This window comes from Panicum hallii, chromosome 3, assembly GCF_002211085.1.
Source record: "Panicum hallii strain FIL2 chromosome 3, PHallii_v3.1, whole genome shotgun sequence".
NCBI classification, from domain to species: domain Eukaryota; kingdom Viridiplantae; phylum Streptophyta; class Magnoliopsida; order Poales; family Poaceae; genus Panicum; species Panicum hallii.
The window spans coordinates 16,243,585-16,268,395 of NC_038044.1; the positions used below are offsets into that span (position 1 = coordinate 16,243,585).

Genomic DNA, 24,811 nt, shown 5'->3' on the forward strand with positions numbered 1-24,811 from the left:
GCGGAGCCATAGAGAAGAAGCCAACGACGAGATGGAGGTGGAAGAAAGCTTCAGGGCTGAAGTTGGGTCGCAAAAGGTCGAATTGGCTGTTGATGCGGCTTCAGGCGATGGATCCGGATTTTGTAATATATGCGATGTATATCCACCGTGGAGGCAGGCCGATCGCAAAAGTCAGGAGGAGCACTTGGGACCCGGCTGGCTTTCAGTTCTGAACCCGAATGAACTGAAACTGCGCGACGCCGGCTCATCGCTCGATGCCACGATCAGGCGGGCCGGCGCGCCGTGCGAACGAGATCCGGCAGGCCGGCGACCACGCGCCAGCCACGTAGGCCGCCGCCGGTCAACCAGCGGCAGCCGCGCGACGCTCTCTTTTTCCTGACCCGGCTACTGCGCGGTCGCTGCCAGGTGGTGGCAGTGTGGAATCATCGAAATGAGGCCCAAACTGCACGTCAGCCCATCCTGACACCACGAGAGGCAATTTGGGCCGGACCCGCAAGCCCAACAACCAAGCCTTCTAGTTCCACCACTAGCCTCCTAGTCTCTCTGAACAGCGTCTTCCCGGTCCGCGCTGCGCTACCGCCGGCTACCCCGACCACCGTCCCCTCTGCTGCCTCCCCTGGCGCCCGCCGCGAGCTCGTCAGCCTCTCGCCATGGTAGGCGACCCCATCCCCCGCCCTCGCCCTTCTCCGCTCTCTCTCGCTCCACCGCGCGCGCTTGCGGCGCTGCCGGTCCCTTGATCTGCCCCGATCCGTCCCTCCGAGATCCGGCCCCTGTGACGTACTACCTCGTTCTGTCCTCTCTCGTGCCACCATATTGGGTTATTCCTTCTCAGTTTGCTGCAAGCGCGGTGGGATCTGCGGATGGTGGTGGTGGCCTCGATTTGTTGGTCGTTGTGGTAATAGGATTGGGCCTTTGTTGGTGCAGGAGACCTGCCCGTCGGTGAAGAACATCCTCTTGCTGGACTCCGAGGGGAAGCGCGTCGCCGTGAAGTACTACAGCGATGACTGGCCCACGCTCTCCGCGAAGCTGGCCTTCGAGAAGTCGGTCTTCGCGAAAACCCAGAAAGCGAATGCTGGAACGGAAGGTAATTTGCATCTGAATCTTTCTTATACGGGAGGTGTTACTGTGTTAGCTTGTAGTTCCAAAGCATGCGCTTGTTATTATCTCGTAATGAAATCATAAATCTCATATTGAACTCGTGAATCTGATGTGTGTAACTGTTAGAATCCGTTCCATATGTTCCGATGCTGGTAAGGCTTAATATATTTGTGATGGACTGATCACCAATTGCCATAGACCCATAGTTAATTACTACAATGGAATATGACTTTCTGCATTCATGGGGATGTGCTGTACATCCGAGAGGGGGTAGAGCCGCTTCTCCAATGTTAAAATGCACCATTCTTGTTTTCAGATTATTTTCCTCGGCAAATTATTACGCATTAGCCAGTGGTGGCTATGCCATTTTATTGTCAATCATATTATCAATTGCTTCTTTCACACAGCATACCTACCAAATCACAAAGAATAATATTACTCATCTGTATTTTTTTTTTCATGTTCTCCCTTGTATCTTCGATTAACCTCAGTAGGAGCGCTGATTTTATACAGATCCCACTCACAGAATCAATCTGAACATGAGCTTGGGCTAACTCTACATCTGACTGGCTTTAATTTCTCCTTAAACATGTAGATGTGACTGCCTGAAATTTTCTGTCTGCTTCTTCAAGTATTTAATATCTGTATTTGTTCCTCTTTAACAGCTGAGATTGTAATGTTTGACGGTCATATTGTGGTATATAAGTTCATCCAAGACCTGCACTTTTTTGTTACTGGAGGAGAAGAGGAGAATGAGCTTATTTTAGCATCAGTTCTTCAGGGTTTCTCTGATGCTGTTGACCGACTTCTCAAGTTGTTCTCTCTCTATTAAAGTTTATCTTTTCAACCACTGTTTGTTCTGTTACATTTTATGCTGATTGCATATGGATGTGTCTCCAATTTTGGTGGTTTCAGAAACATGGTCGACAAAAGAACAGCACTCGAGAATCTGGACCTGATCCTATTATGCCTCGATGAAATTGTTGATGGAGGGTAAAGCCTTTACATGATATTAGGGTTCTATTCTTTTGTTCCTTGTATTGTGTACATTTATTATCATTCCATTGCTCTGAAATCACCTGAATGTCATCTCCCCTATGTTTCATTTTTGGAGTGGAGCCATGGCAATATAATTCTATTAGGCCTCAATTTTATAAATGGTTGCATTCACTGGATAAAAGGTTTAGTAGCCTGGTGTTATGCACCCCAACCATGCCTCTAGTGGGTGGCACAATTTGATACGTGAAACAATGGCTTTTTGTGAAATACACACATCTTCTCCCCATTGTTTGTTTTGAAATGGAACAAAACTGAGTATCAACATAATGAATTGTGTATATTTGATTTTAAGGAGTTAGGTTTTGAGTTCTTGACAGCAGCTACCAGTCTACCACACCTTTGTGCTCTACCTCAATGTGACTTAGATAACCCCAATACTGTCTGTAATTTGAAAGTGAATCCCTAATTGGTGTCAAGCTCAGTGATATGGATAACAGAGCAAACTGTAATCAGCCTGTATTATATGCTCCATCACTATACTTAATGTTCTTGTATGGCTGCACAGGATTGTTCTTGAAACAGAAGGGAGAGAGATAGCTGAGAAGGTGACAGGTCATGGATTGGAGAGTGCTTCATCTGCCGAGCAGGTAGGCTGCAGCTGCATCCACTTTAATTTTGAACTGAAGTAAACTGGTTGCTTTTAGCTTACCATCTATCACTTTTTCGTGCAGACTTTAGTCAATGCCCTAACGCAAGCAAGAGAGCACTTTGCCAAGTCTCTTCTCATGTGATGCTGTGCTTTCTATTTGGGGGTGAAGATGGTGTATCATCATATAGCTATGTTTAAGGATATAATATATTCTTTTAGCATTTGAGAATGAAATTTTCTGAAGTCTATTGATGTGTAAAATGGCAACATTCTCTGCCCGTTCAGTTTTGTAAGCCTTCGAAGTTTGTGTAACGTGATTGTTCCAATTATGGTTGGTTCAGTTCCTGGTCGTTTTGCTTAACCTTTTGCTGTTTGACAACTGAACTGGCATGCTTATGGAGATAACTTGGCATGTCCTATGTCCTATCTTAACGAAGTTGGGCTACAATCTTCAACATTGTACTGTCTCGCTGAAACCAGCATTACCGGATTCTGCCAAAATTCACATTACAATTTTGTATCCATCGTTCTATATAAATGGGGTGCAAAAAGCACAGAAAACAACTGCGAAGCTCACGTTGTCTACTCGCTGGCGGTGACATGATGAGACAGGTCATCTCTCTGCTTGACTGCATTGTCATCTGCGACGTTGCTGAACTGCTGCTTGTAGCCATGGTCATGGTCGCCCGGAACCAGCATCTCTTTGCTTGGAGTGCCTTCCATGTCGATGATGATGTTCGTGATCAAGCAGCAGACGAAAATGATCCTCGGCAGCCGGTGCTTGTCAGGCCTCCACAGCTCTCCCTGGATGACCCGCCACCTCCCCTTGAGCGTCGCCAATGCGGTCTGCACCACCTTCGTGGCCGCCGTGTGCCTCTTGTTGAATTCCACATTGGCCGCAGGGAGACCCTGTCCTTGGTATGGGGTCATCAGCCAGGGAAGTAGAGGATAGCTCGAGTCTCCAACGATATATTCCCTGACCGCTGAACCTCCAGGAAGCTCCATTTGCCCGTCCAGCCTGATGCCTTTCTCGCACAGCCTATACAAGCCTGAAGTGCGCAGGATGCATGAGTCATCCAAGCTCCCAGGCCAGCCACTGACAATGTCTCTGAACCTCATGTCGGTGTCGACAACAGCCTGCAGCACCATGCTGTTTTTGTTCTCATTGTCCAACCAGACCCTGCTGTTGGGCTGAGCTGAGGAACACATGAGAATGTGTGTGGTGTCAATGGCACCGCAGCAGTTTGGGAGGCCATAAATCTTCTCAAATCTCGCCTTGATGGTTGCCATCTCCTCAGGGCTCGGCCACTTCAGGTGACAGATGGCGCGCTCCTCCATGGACTCAATGAACCGCCATGTGATGTTTGAGATGGCTGAGTGATTCATGCCAAACCATATTCCTATGTTCTGCAGTGACTCCCCTGTTGTCAGCCTCATCAGAGCCACTGCGACCTGGTCCTCCACGTCTAGTATTGTCTTGTCACCAAACCTGAAGTTTCTGAAACCATATGTCTTCGTTGTCAGATCCTTCTTGACAAGCAAGCAGATATAGTCGAAGGTCTTTCTTGACATCTTTAGGACAGACTCTATTGTCTGGTATTCTCTTGGGAAAGAGGAATGTCCTGTGGCAACAACAGAAAAAAAGATGTAGTAGTGTTACTAGGCAAATACATAATATATATGTTATGCATCAGGAACATGAGGGCTCTATCTACGGAAGGCGAATAATTTAAAATGTAGAGAAAAGGATATCTATCAGAAAATGCTAGGCACAACATGCTTTACATCTAGAGTGACACAGATGATAATGGCTATGTAATTATGAAGCAATCTAAAATGTAACCCTTTGCAAACAATATTGCATAGATGTGTGCAGCATTGTCCAACGAAACCAAATGTTTAAGGCAGATATATTGTTGATCATAACATACATATCCAGATAAGTGTATGAATTTGAGGGTATAATTTCGTTACATAATTTTGCCCAAGAAAATGCAGGAGATATGCATGCCTTGGAGCAAAAAAACTGAGGACATAGTTTTAGGTTTAACCCTTCACATATTCATTCAACAAAACTTTGAATTTTGAGTTTCAGGCTCAGATTTTGTAGTCAATGAGGCCATTTAATTTTAATAACATCTAAATGACCCTACTAACGCCTGGCATATCTTCCAGTTTACGAGTCGAGATAAGATCTAACATCTGTGGAATTGTGGTATGAACCCTCCTGCATATTTTAGAAAAGTAAAAGAATTGTGGTCTGCAATAATTTTCTTCAAAAATAAAGGAGTTCTAAACAAACTTCTGGTTGCCACAATTGACCTCTGAACTTGACTAAGTCACACCAAACACTGAGGATATATTACAACGAATAGTGCACAAGGATGTTGAAACTATCAGATTGCATTACAATTCTCCATAGAAGCCCGTTTGTTGGAGATCCACTCACAATACACCTAGTTCCGAAGTTCTTGTGAATGATGCCAAGTAACTGCACGTTCTTCAAGTACAATGCTCGTCACAGTACTAGAGAACTCGAGCTCTCAATGCTTGTATAAATACACTAGTTGACTCCGAAATTGCCACTTGAAAAAGCATACCCAAACTTTAGCAAAAACAATAACATACCACAAGTAACAATCATACCACTAATATTTACAACTGACTTTCAGTTTCCTAAGACCTTTTCCTGTAAAAACCCACTGTCTAATTGGGAGAACCTACTCATAAGTCATAATGAAACATCTTCAAATTTTCACAATATCACAGAAATACTGATACAGTTTCAAAACTGCAAAATCACTGTTGGAATGTTCAGTCAGCAGTCCATCAAAATCAAAGAATTACAGGATGCAGACGTTCCTTTCCCCTTGAAGCTTAATGAACATAACACTCCGTTTAGGAAAGGAAAATTTTCAAGGCATTGTTGTGTAAATCGTCGATTGCCGGATCGAGAATCAGCTTTCAGCCTTTCACTGCAGCTGGTTTTGGATCGAATCAATACAAGTGCGCAAAAACTGCCGCTGCCTAAATTCAGCTTCTGCTCAAATTTGTGATTGCAGCAGGTTTACAGATCTGGGTTCCAGAACAAACATGACCAAACAGCAAGAAATGGAAACCAAATGCTAAATTCCCAAAATATGCTCTACTGAAAGGATGCAACAAAAGCCACGAGCAATCGCGTCAGCAGCCACGGTTCCAAGCTCTCAATCCACAACGCACCACTCCAATGCATCAAGCCCCTACGCACCGGCATCCTCAAAGTCCATCTCGAGCAATCAATCGATTAAGCTACACATCGACGCTCACAGACTGCAATTCCAACTCCCTCCAGATCCACCCACGAACTATCTCAATCTTTTGAGGCTCACGCGCATTACCCAGAACTAGATACTTTCTACATGCGACGGTGATCAAGCTTATCGCAACAACAGGAGCAAGTAGGCGGACATGGTAAACTCTAAAGAGCACAGCGATGCAGCCAAGGAAGGAGGGGAGGGAGAGGAGAGGCGACCTGCAACCCTGCGATAGAAGGCGCCCCACCAATCGCTGCCGTCCGGCAGCGGCGGCAGCGGCAACCTTGGAGCCGGCGCCGGCACGGGCTTCTCCGGCCGCTTCCTCTTCTTGGCACCCCGCACAGGAGCCATGGACGCCGAGGAGATCAAGAAAGGCACAACGAGAACTCGAAGACTGGAGGTGCTAAGATGTTGTGCCCCCGAAAAAATAAAGTGTTTTCCAGGACGGGTTTCTTTGGGTGCTATGAAAGCGCTGCGCAGCAGGGCATGCAAGAGAGCCTCCGCAGCCTGTGTGCTCCGGCGCTGCATCTGCGTGGAACATGAGACGGTCATGCAAGGCACAAAGATTTGTCCAGGGGAGATGGGCTCACATTTTGGATCGATGGCCTGGATCCATGATTTAGGGTGAAACCGTATCCTAAAGTTCGCGGTATGCGTTGCGGTGTACCTTGACACACTGTATGAGTTGGGGTCAGATGTGACACGCGATAGACGGTTTCACTTCCATCTGTATGAGCTGCAGTATAAAGTTTTGAAATACGACATGCTATTTTACTTGTAGATCCATTATAAATGGGATATGGCTAAACAGGTTATACTACAATGTTAGGCAATGTGCCATTTTACTTCTAAATCCATGTTATATCAGACACCTCCAAACTACTCTAAGATATAATTGTACGCGCAGTTAGGTTCACCATTTAATTTTGTGCTTTTTGAATTCCAAAGAATAAAATCGTTCAGGAACCAACAATTTGCGTAAATATGAATAGTAATTCATGTGAATGTTTGGAGTTGCTTTCAGCCAACTAGTTTGTATGGGGTCAACTTATGTGCTATATATTTCGCAAAAAAAAATTATGTGCTATATGATAGTATATTGATTTCAACTAATAGTATGGAATCATTGTGAGTGATAACATTGCTACAAGTGAAGTAAATATCTATAATAATATCTTTATATGCATGTCTGGATGTCCATACTGTGATGTCCTTGGTAAAACCACAAACAAACAAGTGGGGACAAAATCAAGGCAATGACCCATCTTTACCTTCTCCAGTTTTGCTTACATTGCCGATTGTGAGCCATTATATGTTTAGTGACGGGAGTATCCCGCTCCCCGCTCGTGTCGCCCCCAAGGGGCGACCCGAGGGGACCACCGCCCCCCCCCCTTTTCGGCGACACGAGGGGACCACCGCCCCCCCCCCCCTTTTCCTCCTGCCTCCTCCCTCCACCTCGCCGCCGCCAGAGGGCCTCCGCGCGGAAGCCCGCCGAGGCTCAAGGACGGCGGCGGCGGAGCTTCTTCCTCGTGACCTTCTCCCTCCCTCCCACTGTCCCTCACACTTCCCTCTCGACGGCGCGCATGGCGGGTGGCTTTAGCTCCGGCGGCCGGCGCTACGGCTCGGTGGTGGCCAGATCCACCTCGTGCCAGGTCGGATCTGCTCCTTCCCCACTCACGCTGGCAAAATCCAGGGCAGCGCGGTCGGCTCGCCGCTGCCAGCGGCTGGCATGCCATCCCGGTCTTGCAAGTCGGCCAAGTGGCCAGATCCGGCACCATGGCGGCTGGATCTGGCACCTTTGAGCACGGTGCGGTGCTCGGCCGTGGCGTGCGCCTGCAGAGCGGCGCCTGCGCGGCAGGGGCAGTGCTCGGCTGCGGCGCGAAGAAGCATAGCGGCGCCCCGGCAGCGTCGGATGCCCAGGTGCCGCGGGTCCCGGCGGCGGCACGCCGTCCAGTCGTGGCTCCGCGTGCACACGCACTGCCTGTTGGCCTAACATTGCGGCCGAGCCTGGTGGCTTCGTGTGCGCGGGCTCGGCGGAGGCGGAGGCTACGGCGGCGGCGGCGGCTCGCGCGGGTGCTCCGCGCCTCTCAACGCGGTGGAGCCTGGTCTGAGGAGGTGGCGGCCGACGCAGCTATGCGGCTGCCATATGCAGTCGGCGCATCGATGCCTCTCTTCGTGGGCTCGCATAGGGCTGAATCGGTCATGGATCTGCGCTCCCCCTCTGGTCCCGCTGCTCCTCGTGGCTCTGGTCTTCCTTGTTCAAGCTCGGTGGTAGCCATAACCATAGCTGTATACGGCGGCGGTTCTAGGCGAAAGCTCAGTCTAGCTCATGCTTAGACCAGCGATGGTAGCGTCCTCAGACATCACATCTCTCGCTGGAGGCGTCATCGAAGAACCTCCCAACACCCTTGGCCATGGATTCTCTTTCTCTAGGTGAACCAAGATCTGGCTTGCCGGATCGAGCAATGTTGGCGTCTTGACGTCAAGTTCTCGTTGGAGGCATTATCTCGAAGACAGGCATCTCGAACTAGTGCATGGTGCGGTGCTATGGTTCCTGCTACAATTTAGAGCTTGTGTTGTGTTTAGCGTAGTTGTGTTATTCGCGATTAAACCGCATTTTCATCCTTGTGCTAGGACATGGTGTTCATCCATGGTTATGCCGCAATCTGCCTTTAGGATAGGGTGTGTTGTATGAGATCTAGTTTATCTAGGTAGGTTATCATATTTTAGCCTGATTTTTCTAAATTAACTTAACATTGTAGAGTTTTGTCTTATTTTCTCAAAATAAGACCTTTAATTTATGGTTTGCCACACCATTTGAATACATTCAGGTGGGGGTGCTCTTCCCCGGTGACCATTCAAAAAAAATATTTCCAGTGACTTGTGAGGTCAATTCCCAGAGTCAGGATCTGTGCACCAGTACAGAATCGGCTGCTATGCACCAGTACAGAATCGGCTGCCAGTAGTCCCAGTTCCTAACCTTTTTAATCTCGGTTAGTAACTTGCGAGGTCAATTCCCAGAGTCAAGTATGGAATCTGTGCACTAGTACAGAATTGGCTGCTAGTAGTCCTGGTTCGTAACCCTTTTTGATCTTAGTTATGGAACTGGGACTATAAATCCAGGACTAAAGATCTAGATTATTAGTTCCGGTTCCCACACTCGGAACTAAAGAGTCCGTGCAAGATAAAAAAATTACTCCGCAACTAGGACTCAAACCCTCGTGTATAGCTTCCTTTCCACCCTACCTACACATCACATATGACTCTAGTTGGGGTCCTATCCTTTTGAACTAACCCGTAGAGAACCTTTTATTCCGGGTTGATTCCGGGTTGGTAACACCAACTGGGACTAAAGATTTGGACTTTTAGTCCCGTTTCGAGCCACCAACCGGGACTAAAGATAGATTTTTAGTCCCGGTTGATGGCTGCAATCGGGACTAAAGAGCCCTCCCGCCCCCAAACCATTGGATACGGGACTAATATTAGTCCCAGGTCCAACTATGGTCGGGATAAATATCAAAGATCAAAGACCATTTGTGTACTAGTGGTGGTATAACCAAGCTGCCAAGCTCAAACCCTGAAAGGAGCAAATAGTCCAGTCAAATTTGATTAATACTCGTATATATAGTTACCCAATACTTTCCAAGGACTATTCATGGAACTATCTACTTAGAAGATTAACTTTTATTAAATTTTATCAAATACGTACGGCATAAGATACTATCCAAATGTAATGTGAACTCAAATCAGGTTTACTGGTGTATTTCAAAAAACTTATGTGGGTACCTTTGGAGTGAGTTTGAGGAACTCTAAATCTAATGTAACAATTCTGAAAGGAAGTCTTGGTTTGCCTAAAGCATTAAGAACAATGCATGCTTCTCACAGGTTGGCATGCTGTTGTTTGAACCCTGTAATGAGAAGAAATACAATTATGTATATATTGCAAAAATTTCAAAAAATGGGCCACCCATTTTTTAGTAGACATGGTACTTTTTTTTTCAAGTCTAAAATCCCACTCCAGATTGTAAAGCTAATCAATGGCAGGTCATGCTGGAACACGAAGGTGTGACTACTCGCACCCTTTGGCCGTCCGCGACTAATGGGGGTATGTTGAAATAAATAATTATTATAAGGAATATTTGTTGCTCATGGCTGAGATAAAAGATTTTGTATTGATTAGGATGTATTGATTTGGAATGAAAACCGCATTTTGCTTTTAGATCCATTCTCTTTGTACAGAAATTTAGAACTGCGGCCTTTGGAATGCAATTTTCTTTAAGATCCATCCTCCCTAAACCGCGGTACAAGGCTCATTTTACTTTTAGATCCCACCTAAATTGGATATCTCTAATCAGGTTAATAGTGTAGGGGCACATATATATGATTTTGCTTCTAAATCCATCTAAGTCGGAACAAAATTAGAATTAGATGGCGGTCGTTCCATATTTTGTTGGTTCTACTTGCATTGGCAATCATTGAGATATAATATATCTAATGGCGATAATTCCCAATATCAAGATCATGGTTTCCAAAGGTCAAAAATAGGATTTAGGATACCCAAACGGCCAAGCCCGCAACCTCAAATGGAGCAAAAATTGGAATTTGATTCGTACTTATATAGTTGCTCAAATATTTTTTGAGGTCTATTCATGAAATTATGTATAAGAAGGTTACACTTTTGTCAGATGTCATCAGATACTTATGTTCTATGGCATTATACACTATCCAAATCAAACTGGTGGTGTATCTCAAAAAGTTATGTGGAGTGAACTTGAACTGTTATATAATTTGTGAACTAAGAACTCCGAAAGGAAATTTTGGTTTGCAAAAAGATATTGTGTGAGAAGAATGACAGTACATTATGAATAATTATTGTGAAGAAGTGTAAATTACTCCCCTCAACTATAGCAAAAGTCCGGATAACCTCTTAAATTATCGTATTGGTTCATTTTACCCCAAACTATACCCTTTGGTTCAAATTACCCCCTAATACAATTTGTCATTTTCATTTCTCCATGCATAGGTAGAGTTTTAAGTTAAAATTTTACAAGATGATAGTACATATCATAACACATGTTAAAAAATACATTATAATTTCTATCATTATTTTGATAGGTTAGGATATTTAATAATAAATTAATCGTTGGAGTTCAAATTTTATAAAATATAACGATGAAAAATTATAACAATTTTTTAATATGCATTGTGATGTCCACTACTACCCTGCAAAATTTAAAATTAAAATTCAACTTGTGTATGGAGAAACAAAAAAAACAAATTGTATTATGGGGTAAAATAAACTAAATGGCATAGTTTAGGGGATGAATTGAACTAAGTTATAGTTTAGGGGTTATTCAGACTTTGGCTATACTTAGAGAGTAAATTGAATTTTTTCTAATTATTGATAAGAAAGGCAGAAATAACTGAATATGAGAAATAGAAAAAACAAACACATCGATGTCGTATACGTTAACTACTCAATGAATTGACAAGAAATTTCTGAAGTTGTAGTCCGAATCTCTAAAAGAAACTTTTGGCTTTCACAAATATATAATGTAATGAATGGAAATTTTATTGTTCACATTGCAAAGACAAATGGATGTGCTAAAATATTTCCCTTTTGCCACTAATGAACCTTGTTGAAACTCCGGTAACCGGTGCTCTCTCTTTCTTACGAAGCTAGAAAACCATCTCTATTAACATATGACAATTGCTACTAATGGCAGGTTTTAGAGGGAATTTCTATCCTTGCGGTTGATGATGCGATTTGTAATAACCTATCCTCTTTCATCATCGGTGAGGTCCACTAAATCCAACAAACTTAGGATTTTCACCTCTTCCATCCACCGGCACATCCCAAAGTAGCCCACAACCAAGCAAGCACCATCTCGCACCCTCACATGCAACTATTGTACTCAGCAGCACCGGCAACCCCTTTAAAAGTCCAGACGCTATTGGTAAGCTCATTTTCTGTCACTTCGGTGCCCCCGCTATCCGCCTAGCTCGGACATCGTCATTGTTATTGGTGCCGCCACCCTTTACCATCTCCAACCCTAACTACCCGTATGCAGGAGTGGTAACGGATCATGATCCTGATAATCTCTTCACAATCTAATTTGATCCTTATATATTTTTAGCTTAAAATTAAATAAGATTAGAGCCCGATCTTTAGATTATCTAGACTAAATTTTAAAATTTTAAGACTCTTTACCACCCCTACTCATATGAGAATGCCCCTATTAGCATCCTCGTCCAATCACTATCCACCACCACCGCAACGACCAGTTTTCTTTTATAGCCTCATCGTCCCGCTCATTGCTTGTTTCCACCGCTAGACCAACAACCTCTGCGAGCATCACTGCATGCAACTACCTCAAGTCACACCTAAACTCTAAACTTCTAACCCTAAACCTCGCCGGAGTTAATGAAGGTCGTCGGATATGAAGAAGAAGATATCCAACATTGAATCTCATTATCACATCTTGAGACAAGAAATTCGATAGATTCCCTTTTAAAATCTGATGATAGATAAATGGTACTATTCATGTCTTTTCCAAATTTTATAGAGTCATTACTTTTTTTCGAGAAAGGACCCAAGTCCCTGCCTTTGCTTGAAGACATACAGGATTGAGGTTAAAGCTCCGGCTGGCTGGCTCCCAGCTCTCGAGCTCAACCACCGAGCTGCAATCAAATCTGCGTAAAATATGCCATTCCTTTATACGTCTTTCACGTTGCCGTAGACGAAAACGATGATTATCGTTCAAAGTATGCCTTACACATAAGTTTTGCTCAACCGAGATTTGAGGTCCGATAATGCTGAACGAGTGCACTGCGCATGCGTATCGGATACACAAATTGGCGTGGCATATACTTGCCTCCAGGCCTAGCTAGCGGAGTGGACCGGACCGATCGACCCGGAGCAGGAACCAACCCGGACCAAGTACCGAACCGGACCGGACCGGACCGCTCATTGTTTCTGTCGACGCCTCGGCGGTGTCGAAACCACAGCCACACAGTGACGCGGGCAGCCGCCGCTGGGCGTCCGGCGGCACACTGCGGTAGGCCGGCAGCCATGGCTCGCCCTTCGAAGCTCTACCTCGTCTGCTACAACTCCCTCCAAGCGCTCGGATGGTAGCCACCTGCAATCAGCGACGACCGGCCGGTGGCCGTTGCTTCCACTACTAATGTTTCTTTTCGTTTCCTTGGTGGATTCAGGTTCGTCGCCCTCCTCCGCCTCCTGCCCTGCCTCGCCCCTCCCGTCTCCGTCCACTCCGCGTACGCGGTCGCCGGCGACCTCATCTGTACCCTCCTGGCCTCCTCCCCTCCTTCCCTCCCGTTGTCTGCTGCCTCATCTGAACTACCTGCGGGGTCTGATACTTTCTCTTTTCTTCTGGTTCAAAGGCGTCCTGCAGACCTGCGCGATTCTTGAGACAGTCCACGCCGCAATCGGTGCAATGAATTGTTTAACACATCTCTCTTGTTTACTGAATTTCTTCTATTGTGATGCTTGTTGTTTGAATTGACGATGGACTGGTGCCGTCTTGATTCAGGATTGGTGCCCACAGCGCCGCTTCTTGCCTTTTTGCAGTGGGGTGGGAGGACTCACTTCGTTCTCGCTGTTGTCCGGCAAATCCCAGAGGTGAGATTCTTTGATGGCCTTAGAAGCGATCAGAGGGCTTCAACTTTGCTTGGTTTCATCACCTGGAGCTGAAATGCTTAATTCAGTTCACGTTTGGCAACTGCAGGTTCATAGCAGTCCGTCTGTGCTCATAACGTTTATGGCTTGGAGCATATCTGAGGTGCGGATGTATGGCCTCTTAATATTCTTTTTCATCTTCCTATGTCCATCTATTACGCACTATTGTTTGGATTGAGATAGGATGCAATGTCCTGCAATAACGATTTAGCTTGGAAAATATTTTGCAGTATGCAGTAATGGTCAATCTCAATTTGTGATGTGTTATTCTTAGTACCCCTATGTTTGTTGTGGTTTTATTGATAGGCTAGGTTATATTTATTATGCATGTCTGTGGAGTTATTTTCACACTAGGTTCAGAACTATTAGTATGGATATTGAATTGTAGTGGATTATATTATCTGATAATACTAACTAGTTTGTTTGAGTCAAGATGAATGACAGTGTTAACTGGTGATTACATATTGAGGAATAAATATTACATTGATATTATCCTTCAGGAGGTAAACGATACTGAAAAAGTTATAGCAAGTAGGCTTGAATGAAATGTGTCATAATTAAAAATGTATATACATGCACCATGGAGAAACTCTTGAGGGTCAACCATGAGTTTGCAACCTGTCGTGTATCGGACTATATGTGAATGTACCGTATTGCATAGGTCTGTGTAGGTACTTGGATCTGTATATCTTATTCTAGATACCTTATGTTCAAATTCTCCAAAATATGCGTTCATCAAGTTGCATCTTTTATGTTAGGTTTGTTTTAACCAAGTACAATCTGCTGCATGTTTATAATACAGGTCATCCGCTACTCCCACTATGCTCTGACTACCTTAAAAGTTTGTCCATCTTGGCTGACTTATCTCAGGTTCCATCCCATGACAATCTCAGTGTCACACTTCTATGGCAGTTCATTTTGGTTCCAATTTATATGCCGTTGCATTTTACATGTTGTTACCTTGTAAACAAATCCACAAGGTAAACCCAACTGATTGGCAGAAGTATTTATCTTTTTTGAACGCACGAGATCTTTCTAATTATAAAAAGGAAAATATACTCCCTGTAGGTACACTGCTTTCATCCCGCTGTATCCAATCGGGGTTGGACCAGGAGAAAGTAAGCTCAAAAGGTCTTCCCACAATAGTGTCACTCTTGACTACAGTTAAACTAAGCTTGTTCTTGCTATCCTTGCAGTGTGGACTATGTACCAAGCCCTTCCATTTGTGAAGAAGAGGAACCTCTACTCAGGTTTCTTCAAGAAGTTCTCCATAAGCTACCATTCATTCTTAGTTGTACGTCGGCTCTGTGAATCTGAAATGTCTTGAGTTACTATTGCGTTCTGTTCGACCATTTGATTGTTTCTTAACAAAATATTCAGCTAGTTCTTGTTCCTGATATGCTCCTGGCGGTTAAACAGGGCGTGCTGGTGTGCTATCCGTTCCTGTGGCTGAAGCTGTACATGCATGTGTTCAAGCAACGCAAGTCGAAGCTGGGAAAGGGGAGCAGGAAGAAACGAGCCTGAGAAAATTTTAACTCAGCTCAGCTCAGGTGTAAGTGTGTAACTTGTCACCGGCATGTGATTATGTGAAATGCAAACGGTCATTGAAGATTATTTAAACAAAGTCATTGTGAATTGTGGGGGGTGTTGCAGCTGATGCAATGGTGAAGGCTTTGCTGAATCGACCAGCAACTGAATATAATACTAGCAGATTACTGCGTTTTATGTTTATTTCAGTTGCTCTGCATTTCGTTATTGTCTATAAGATATGTTGCGAGTCCAAAGCACTAACCAATCAATCTGATGACCCTGAGCTGCTTGTTCAGTTGCTACATTCCGGTAGCCACACTGAACCTGATGACGCTGTTCTCCGAGTCTAGAGCACGCGGTTGTCATATAATTTTACAAGGGATCAGTGTCAGATTACTAATCATCGGCAGGGCAGAGTCATAGACACACTTGTTCATGTGATGGATGATTGCTGATTTACTGACGTTTTTGAGCCATCATCACCTACCTTGTCAGTCTGCCACCTTAATGTAGAATTATCACATCAATTCAAATCGCAGATTTATCCTTTTTTTTCTAAATACGCAGGAGAAGCTTGTATTTTTGCATTAAGAATTCCTAATACTGAAGTAATCATGTTTTTTTAGATGGGAGTAATCCCGCTGCATTAGCATTTACGGTCTGAAATTCTGAATATGACCTGCTAAGCCATCAAGGCGTTTCCGTTTCCCAATCCCCAAAACGCCAAGCCAAGCGACCGGACGGCTCCCGACCTCACCGCCGCCGGCCAAGCCCCCCGCACGGCCGCACCCTCGCCGCGGCGGGACCACCGCGCCGTTCCTCTCTTAGGCCGAATTATTCCTGCCCTTGGCCTCGCCCTTGCTTCATTTGGGCGCAGGCTACCTCTTGGCCACCGTGCTTCCTGCGAGCGCGACCATGCCTCAGATCACAACCGCGGCAGCCTCTTCCCTACCGGCTGCTCACTCCCCAATGCAAGCGACGTAGCGTATATTTGCTGATCAGGAGAAGAAACGGCGAGCTAGAAGGACCTGAAGGCGATTGATTTACAGGTTCGCAGCTGGCCAGGTGCCTGATTTGTTCTAGGGATCGTTCAGCTACTTTTCAGTGCAAATCCAGACACTTTCTAATTCAGGAAACTCTCGGTCTCACATGTTGCTTAAGCATCTAGATCCTTCAAGGAAAAAAAAAGGTCACCATCTCTTCAGATGGTCTACTACTCTACTGTAAGTCTGTAACTGATGACATTGTTATATTTTGCAATGTGGTGGGTATTTGCCGGCTCAAAAAGAAGGGAAGTGGCAAATCTGATTTCGATGGAAATTGACCTGAAAGAAGTGCTATTATCATGTGAAACCATCCAAAAGATGAGATCTGCAAAAATATCGTTTGCCTGTCATTGTCATGTGCAACTTATATTACATTTGACCCACAACAAAAGGCATTCAGGGGGTGATATCTTGGCACCACCTAAGTGCGCGATGTGTCCATACGGCTGCTGCTATCTTGCAGCTCAGAAATATGTGGTCAGCTTTACTCCACCTTGTGGGATTTTCCTTCCGTTATCTGCATGAGCAGATAAGTCCAAGTGATAGGCTGAGAGGTGTTGTGACACTGCACAGGGATAAAGATATATAAACCAAAGAAATTTTGGAGCTGTGAAATCTGAGTAATAGTAAACTGGAAGTCTGGGATCACCAAATGGATTGTGTTCTGCTGAGCTCTCACTTGACACCTCACAATTTTGTTAACACAAGGTATGATTTTTGCACTTGCTTTGTCTGTGCAAAAGGTCTTTGGAAGTTTCCAAGGACCATAAGTTCATGGTTTTATATCCTTTTTTTTTCAGTTTGTCAGCTCACCTGATCTTCTTTCAGGTTTCAGCAAGGCTGTAGTGGTCTCAACAGTATAGGAATTGCAGTCATCAGAAAGGGATGCCTAAAATTAAGATGCTATGCTATTGGTGATGAACTTGGTGGTTCAGGGCAAGTAAATCAACCGTTTAACAAGAGCAATAATGGATCTGTTTTCCAAGGACTCAATGCATCAGGTGCTTCTTTTCGAACTGTTGGTGCGGAAATCACTCAGGAAACAGGAGATTTCTTTGTCAGTGATGCAGAGGGTGACCCGGACAAACCTACAGACGGTTTCTCCTCAATAGATCAGGCGATAAATGCTTTGCGTGAAGGAAAGGTGGGTGAATGACTATATTAGGATTACCCTCCTTACACATTGGTACCTTCTTATCTCTATATTGCATTCGCACTTTATTTTGTATCATGGTTTCAGTCTGATCTTGCGATCTTGGGCGTGGAACCTATATTCTGTGGCATTATATTCAGACTTTCCGTCTGTACTTTCATCTCTGTATTTTGTTCCATTCATGGGCATAGTCATGGAGCATGCATGATCAAGGCTAACTGGACATCTCTACTTGAACATCATATCTCATATGTACCGTGTACTATATGATTCTTAAAAATATATTAGTAGTTCCCAGTCAAGCATGATCCATGAATTGTACAACTTAACTAGACAGAACAGATGCAATTGCCCATTCTTTCAGTTATAAACACCACATTGTGCTATGGGTTCATTCCCACAGTGAAAAACTCTGCTGTTCCCATTTCCCAAAGACCAAATCTATTGTCTCTAAAAATGATAAGACTTGGTGGAAAATTCAGGACAGGACCTTAAAATGATACTCACATTAGTAATGTTTCCATAGGACAGTTGAATTTAGCTGTAGAGTTAACTATTCATTCTTCTCCAGTTTGTCGTTGCTGTAGATGATGAAAACGGTGATATCGAAGGGGATCTTGTCATGGCAGCCACTCTAGTGAACCCGGAGTCAATTGCATTCATGATCAGGAATGGTTCTGGGATTATCTCAGTAGGCATGAAAGAAGAGGATTTAACAAGACTGATGATTCCTATGATGTCCCCAATCACCGAGATCGAAGACATTTCGACTGCTGCTTCCACAATAACAGTGGTAAAGATCTGTCATTTAATAGCCTTTGCAACATTAGACAATCCAGAATCCAAAATTTCTTGTTCATTTGTGCCAAACTTTAAGCGTTGTTTTAATTCTGTTCAGGATGCCAGAGTGGGTATAGCTACTGGTGTCTCTGCTGCAGATAGAGCAAAAACCATCCTTACTCTAGCCTCCCCTGATTCGAAGCCCAGTGATCTCAGACGACCGGGCCATATATTCCCCCTCAAGTACCGAAATGGAGGCGTGCTGAAAAGAGCTGGGCATACAGAAGCATCAGTTGATCTAGTCGCATTGGCGGGTCTGCGTCCTGTATCTGTCCTGTCCACGGTCATGGACCCAAAGGATGGTTCGATGGCAGGCATTACTGTGCTGCAACAGATGGCTATGGATCACGACATACCGATCGTTTCAATTGCTGATCTCATCCGGTTAGTATATCTTAAGGTGAATCCTTTCTGAACCTAGCTTCCTTTGTTCTGCTTTTGATTGTACTGCTTGCCTAACTCACCAAGAGCAAACAGACACTCAAAACTGAAATGTATTGGTTTTGTGTTAGCATAGTTCCAGGTTGCAACTATCGTTTCTGAAGGTTTCGACAAAACAATTGGTTTGATTCAGGTATAGAAGAAAGCGGGAGAAGCTGGTGGAGCTGATTGCGGTGTCTCGCTTGCCAACGAAATGGGGCCTCTTCCGGGCTTACTGCTACCAATCCAAGCTCGATGGAACTGAGCACATTGCTGTTGTGAAGGTAATGCGATTCAGTTCAACCACGTCTCCGTCTTCCAGGAAGTTGACTGGGCAGAATTGTCTCCGGTGATCTCAGCGTTCTTCAACGTCTCATGCTCGCAGGGCGATATCGGCAACGGTGAAGACGTCCTCGTGAGGGTGCACTCGGAATGCCTGACGGGCGACATCCTCGGCTCTGCCCGCTGCGACTGCGGCAACCAGCTGGACCTGGCGCTGGAGCTCATCGAAAAGGCCGGCCGTGGCGTGCTCGTGTACCTCCGCGGCCACGAGGGCCGCGGCATCGGCCTGGGCCAGAAGCTCCGCGCCTACAACCTGCAGGACGAGGGCCACGACACCGTCGAGGCGAACGTCGAGCTCGGCCTCGCCGTCGACGCGCGCGAGTACGGCATCGGCGCCCAGGTACCCAGAGCCCTCCATTAACATGCGCTCATTTCGTCAGGTTAAGGGGGAGAGTGATGTGCTAAAATTTAAGCGTTTTCTATCCAAATGTCTGTTCCAGATACTCCGTGACATCGGCGTGCGCACGATGCGGCTGATGACCAACAATCCTGCCAAGTTCATCGGGCTCAAGGGCTACGGCCTCGCCATGGTGGGGAGGGTGCCGGTGATCTCCCCGATCACCAAGGAGAACCAGAAGTACCTCGAGACGAAGCGGACCAAGATGGGGCACGTCTACGGCTCCGACCTCCCCGGCAGCCTGCCGGAGTTCGCCAATCCGCAAGACACCGCCGCTGACGAAGACGACGATACCCAAAACTGATACCAATACGATTGCAATAACAAATTCTCATTTCTTTTCGGTTATTCGTTCCAAACCATGATTCAGATTGAGAACGAGATTTTTTTTTTGAAAGAGAACAACTCTGCTTATATTGAAAGCAATAAATTGAGAACGAGAATTGCAGAGTATTATCAATTGCGAGCTTATTACAGTGACAAGATATTCAGATACCAAACGTGGCACTACCATTCATTTCATCGTTTCGTAAACCAGCATCACCAATTACAAAATACAAACTTATCATCGACCCCCTAACTAGGGGGAAGAGGCGAAGAACAGATAAGGTCAAAGGGGGCGCATCATCTAGCAATCTAGGAGGAGGTAAACTTGGTGACGGCCTTGGTGCCCTCGGAGACGGCGTGCTTCGCGAGCTCGCCGGGGAGGACGAGGCGGACCGAGGTCTGGATCTCGCGCGACGTGATGGTGGGCTTCTTGTTGTACCTGGCGAGGCGCGCCGCCTCCTGCGCGAGCTTCTCGAAGATGTCGTTGATGAACGAGTTCATAATCGACATGGCCTTGGAGGAGATGCCGATGTCCGGGTGCACCTGCTTGAGCACCTTGAAGATGTAGATCTTGTAGGTCTCGACGCTCTTCTTGGCCTTCTTCTTGCCCTTCTTGTCGCCGCCCTCCTTGGACGCCGGCAGCCGCTTCTCGGCCTTGGGCTTCTTCTCCGCCTTGGGGGCCTTCTCGGCCTTCTCCTCCGCGGGCTTCTTCTCGGCCGGCTTCTTCTCCGCCTTGGGCGCCATGGCGCACGGATCGAAGCGTACGGGAGGTTGAAGGAAACTCGAGGAGACTGGAAGAGTCGGTCGGGTAGGGTGGTTGCGTAGTGATGCGGCGGGGAGTCGGGTTGGCATTTATAGAAGGACTCGGTGGCTCGTGATTGGTTGAGAGGGGGAGGACGCGGATCTCTGACATGGCATGGTATCCAGAATGTTGGAAGGATCGATGGCGCCACTTGAGACACGTGGAGGAGGCTGAATGGGCAGAAGTGATGGGTCGGGGATCCTGGGACGGGACGGTTCAGGGTGGGCCCCAATTCTTTCATTTTTTTATCCTTTTGTTTTCACGTCACTAGCCAAGCAGAGAGGTCCTATACTGGTCTAGTAGGGAAAAAAAAGCAGAGGTCCTACCTATACGGGGGTATTACCTGTCAGTGATCCTATCAAAGAAAGAACGAGATAATAGGATGGGCTCGGAACAGAGTGCAACTAAGCGTGCGTTCGTTTCCTGGGGTTTAAAATTTAGAGGAGTCACATCAAAGAGAATCTTATTATTTAGAAGTATTAAATAAAGTCTAATTATAAAACTAATTGCAGAACCCTAGGGCTAATTCGCGAGACGAATCTAATGAGGTATATTAGTCCATGATTAGCGGATGATTACTGTAGCATCACTGTGGCAAATTATGGATTAATTAGGCTCATTAAATTTGTCTCGCGAATTAGCACCCAGCTGTGCAAAAAGTTTTATAAACAGACTTTATTTAATACTTCTAAATAGCAAGATTCTCTTTGATGTGATGGGTCTAAAGTTTAGAGGGTAGGAAACGAACAGAGCCTGAGAGAAAGATTCACTTGCAACATTCAAAAAATAATATCTTTTAACACAAACATTAAAATAAAAGTCCGATCACATCACTGTGTCCTTTATGAGACCACCTTAACTATATTTTGATAGTTTTTATACTGGAATAATTTTATTGGAAAAGCGGAACAATTATTCTTCTTCAAAAAATGTTCCGAACAATTTTTGGATAATTTTTATACTGAAAAAAAATTATTGGGAAGGTGGAACAATTGTTTTTCTTTCAAAAATTATTCCATACTATATTTGGATAATTTTTATACTGGAGCAATTTTATTGGGAACACGGAACAATTGTTCTTCTTTCAAGAAAAATTGTTCTGGAAAAAGGATCATTAAAATATAGTCATATGTGATCTTGTGTGATCTAGTTTTGAAGATCACGTTGTCACGAACACAAGGTACAATCAGAATTTTATTTAAACATTTGATCCAAAAATTATGAATGTTTTTCCTTAAATCTTTGTTTGCATGTCCACATCAGCGTATAGCTTGTCAACTTATATGGGCTATGGGTCAGAAAAATTACACTTTCAACCTTCTATCGGTGTTTCCTACCACCGACCGACCAGTGAATCTGTGTTAGCGCATCTGGTCCGGATGGTGTGCAAGAAAGATACATAGATTTATACCGGTTCGGAAGGAGTGTCCCTATATTTAGTTTGAGCTGCTCGTGTTCTTGCACTAGTTTGCAGTAGGAGGTTACAAACGGTGAAGAGAAGGAATGGGCTCCCAAGTCTCTGGTGGTGAAGTACTGTGTGGTTAAGTGAACGTTGTTCAACAAATGCCCCCCCCCAACCATGGGGTCCTCCCTTCCCTTTTATATGCTATGTCAAGGGGCAGGGGTCGGGTATGAGAGAGACAGAAAGGTCGCCAGGATCCCACTTTTCCTTCTCCTAGCGTGTGGTCCCCACTGGTCCTGTAGATAACGATGGGGGTGTCCCTGCGCCGCTCCCTGGCGATGTGCGATGTATGTCTCAACAAGGAGGGCGGCACAGGCTCCCCGACGTGTTTGGTGGGCGACGTGCGTCCCGACAAGATAGGCGACGTGAGATCCCGATGCGTTTTACGACTTGATCTCCGGTGCGGCAGACGATCGGAGCTTGCGGTAATAGCCTATCCTCTCCAGGAGTCGTGTCGAGGCACGTCCTTACCTACCCCCGTGCAAGAGGTTTGACCGCCGGCACGACCTGTCATTCCGTGAGACCCCGAGGCGTCCCTGCGATGGGTACGATCAAATCCGTTACCCCAGGATCGGACGAAGCGGAGCTCCCCCTCGGGGTCCGGCGAGGCCGAGCCCACGCCCTCGGAGTCGGGCAAGGCGGGGCTTCTCTCACGGGGTCGGGAAGTTGGAGCCCGTCCTCTAGTGGTCGGACGAGGTGGCTCGTATCTTTCTTCTAGGCTTGGTATTAGGCCGTTGGTGCCTTTCCTTCCGGTGGGTCATCGTGGTCGTGCGACAGTCTTAATTAGACTGAGCCGCATATTGCGGAAGAGTTGGTTACGTGAGGAACATGCTTTTCGGGGGATCCGTGATATTGGCCCCCGACAGCGACCAACCGTCTCCTATCCGCGCTCACGTCCTCTAATATTGCTGACCTGTACTCGTATCCAGAAAAATAAAAGCAAAGCAGAATTGTGGGCGTGGCATTTGCAGTGAAGGGTCCGATGCCATAGCTTAGAAAGCATTTTCAATTCACCTTACTTTGCAAATGGTGTTTGAAAAAAAAACAATACAGACTATGTTTAAACCTGAGTTTCTGCCAACGGATTTTCCCTTGCCAATTAAGGTACTCTCATATATTAAATTGCAAAGGATGGTTATATATTAAATTGCAAAGGATGGTTTAAAGTGAGGATGGAGCACATGGTTCACCCGATAATTCGTTGGATGTGCCTATCAAGAACTAACTACTCCTCTGAGCTGAAACATATTTATCCCCACTATTTGAAAATTTCTCCAAATAAAAAGAATTTGAAGGAACTAAGACTAATTTTATTAACTAACATGTGCTACCTGCGAAGTGAGTTTAGCTCAACTGGTAAGGTTTCCTGTGGTGGTGGAACCTGCCCATCCGGGTACGAGTCCTCGTTTCGGGCACGGCTGCTCACTTTTTTCTGAATTTATTCCAGAATTTAACCGGTGCTATTTTTTCAATGGTATGCCCATCGACAGCGAGATGTCTGTGGTGACTTCGTCTTAAGGATCAGCCAGCTCAATCATTCGGAGGTGGTTATAGAGATAGAGTTACGTGCGTGTATTCATAGGGTTGGGTATGTTTGTGAGCATATGCATATGTGTTGTGTTTCTTAAAAAAACTAAGGTGTGCTACCTTGGAGCCAATCGAAACAAGTGCATTGGTCTTTAATAAGGGGCGCATCTATATTCCTTAAATTCTCCTATAAATCCTAGGATCCCTTACCTTACATTTGGGGATAAAAAGGAGTAGCGATTTATATAGCTGAAAAATCTCTTGCTAGGACGAGTATGGTAATGTTCCTTGACTTTTGACATCCTTGTAATCCATATGGCTCATCCCCCATGCCATCTTCTTGCCACATTGTACGTGGTGTAACTCCTCTCATGAGGCGGTGGTTGTGCCTAAGATTGCAATCGAGTTTGACTGGACTAGGAGCGTATCATGTATTGATGCCTAGGTATTCCTCTTCTGCTAAAAATAAAGTATATTGGTACCTTTGGATTTTAATGCATGTGTCATCTTGAAGAGGCTCCCACTGGCTCGTTTAACTCACATGACACATTGGAAATAAAAAAAATGGCGTCGCCCGGACTCGAACCGGAGACCTTCAGTGTGTTAGACTGACGTGATAACCAACTACACCACGACACCTGATTTCTATTATTGGTTCAGTGGATTGTTTTTATTCTGTTGTTGAATAATGGTCCAACGGCGCTCGTACTTGACTTTAATTTGACGCCGCCGTTGCCACTGCGGTACTACCACCACAAGTGAGGCGGCATTTTGCTACCTGAATGTTCTGCACTTCTGCTACTGAGTCTTGGCCTCTTATTACCTCACAGTATTAGCTTTGCTTGTACGTGGCAAAATGAAAGAATGTACAACGACATATGGGCATCCAGAGCAATGTGATGGATTTGGTACTAGTTGGCGCCCCAACTCCCAAAACATTGCGTTTTGTTGCGGTGTTTTCCTTAGGCATCCTCTTCTTTTCCTCTCCCGTCGGTTCTTCGTGTCCTCTTTGGATATTTGAATTCTCACGAGAATATGCATCTGGATGTGTGCTCTTTGGATGATTTTGCTAACAGAGAACATCGCTGAATGATTTTTGCCAGGGTCAGGACCCAGCTCGGATATTTTTCAACCCACCTCCGAATTTTCTTTACTCTTCCTCTCCTTCCAGCCCGAATCCTAAGAAACCTCACCAGAAGGACCTTTTCAGAGACATGGAATAAGAGA

At 45.4% G+C, this 24,811-nt stretch overlaps 5 protein-coding genes and 1 non-coding gene across 9 annotated transcripts; 3 read left to right on the forward strand and 3 right to left on the reverse strand.

Annotated features, from left to right (window-relative positions):
- Window positions 1-494: 494 nt before the first annotated feature.
- On the forward strand, window positions 495-3,086 carry LOC112884688 (coatomer subunit zeta-1). The gene is made up of 6 exons (XM_025950167.1): window positions 495-653; window positions 925-1,084; window positions 1,764-1,911; window positions 2,014-2,091; window positions 2,663-2,744; window positions 2,829-3,086. The coding sequence occupies exons 1-6, from the start codon at window positions 651-653 to the stop codon at window positions 2,886-2,888; spliced, it is 531 nt and encodes a 176-aa protein (XP_025805952.1). The 5' UTR covers window positions 495-650; the 3' UTR covers window positions 2,889-3,086.
- Window positions 3,087-3,183: 97 nt separating this feature from the next.
- Window positions 3,184-6,558, reverse strand: LOC112884685 (protein ALP1-like). The gene is made up of 2 exons (XM_025950163.1): window positions 6,261-6,558; window positions 3,184-4,368 (listed from the first exon to the last, which is right to left on the reverse strand). The coding sequence occupies exons 1-2, from the start codon at window positions 6,391-6,393 to the stop codon at window positions 3,329-3,331; spliced, it is 1,173 nt and encodes a 390-aa protein (XP_025805948.1). The 5' UTR covers window positions 6,394-6,558; the 3' UTR covers window positions 3,184-3,328.
- Window positions 6,559-13,014: 6,456 nt separating this feature from the next.
- LOC112885929 (very-long-chain (3R)-3-hydroxyacyl-CoA dehydratase 2) lies at window positions 13,015-15,461 on the forward strand. Of its 2 annotated transcripts, none has more exons than XM_025951635.1 (9): window positions 13,015-13,173; window positions 13,258-13,343; window positions 13,444-13,491; window positions 13,593-13,681; window positions 13,788-13,841; window positions 14,541-14,608; window positions 14,807-14,856; window positions 14,935-14,988; window positions 15,158-15,461. In XM_025951635.1, the coding sequence occupies exons 1-9, from the start codon at window positions 13,115-13,117 to the stop codon at window positions 15,271-15,273; spliced, it is 624 nt and encodes a 207-aa protein (XP_025807420.1). In that variant the 5' UTR covers window positions 13,015-13,114; the 3' UTR covers window positions 15,274-15,461. The 2 variants fall into 2 exon arrangements, with proteins under 2 accessions (XP_025807420.1, XP_025807419.1); XM_025951634.1 differs by having other exon boundaries at window positions 13,016-13,173; window positions 14,935-15,032.
- Window positions 15,462-16,848: 1,387 nt separating this feature from the next.
- On the forward strand, window positions 16,849-19,919 carry LOC112885853 (probable monofunctional riboflavin biosynthesis protein RIBA 3, chloroplastic). Of its 3 annotated transcripts, XM_025951529.1 has the most exons (7): window positions 16,849-17,022; window positions 17,143-17,458; window positions 18,039-18,260; window positions 18,366-18,691; window positions 18,882-19,011; window positions 19,113-19,409; window positions 19,510-19,919. In XM_025951529.1, the coding sequence occupies exons 1-7, from the start codon at window positions 16,967-16,969 to the stop codon at window positions 19,768-19,770; spliced, it is 1,608 nt and encodes a 535-aa protein (XP_025807314.1). In that variant the 5' UTR covers window positions 16,849-16,966; the 3' UTR covers window positions 19,771-19,919. The 3 variants fall into 3 exon arrangements, with proteins under 3 accessions (XP_025807314.1, XP_025807316.1, XP_025807315.1); XM_025951531.1 differs by lacking the exon at window positions 16,849-17,022 and having other exon boundaries at window positions 17,320-17,458; window positions 18,055-18,260; XM_025951530.1 differs by lacking the exon at window positions 16,849-17,022 and having other exon boundaries at window positions 17,452-17,500; window positions 18,055-18,260.
- A 34-nt stretch (window positions 19,920-19,953) lies between these two features.
- On the reverse strand, window positions 19,954-20,608 carry LOC112885854 (histone H2B.11-like). Its single transcript, XM_025951532.1, has one exon. It carries the CDS (start codon window positions 20,535-20,537, stop codon window positions 20,103-20,105), a length of 435 nt encoding a protein of 144 aa, XP_025807317.1. The 5' UTR covers window positions 20,538-20,608; the 3' UTR covers window positions 19,954-20,102.
- A 3,541-nt stretch (window positions 20,609-24,149) lies between these two features.
- TRNAV-AAC lies at window positions 24,150-24,223 on the reverse strand. Its single transcript has one exon. It is a non-coding gene; the product is annotated as a tRNA-Val (tRNA).
- Between the last annotated feature and the right edge of the window lie 588 nt (window positions 24,224-24,811).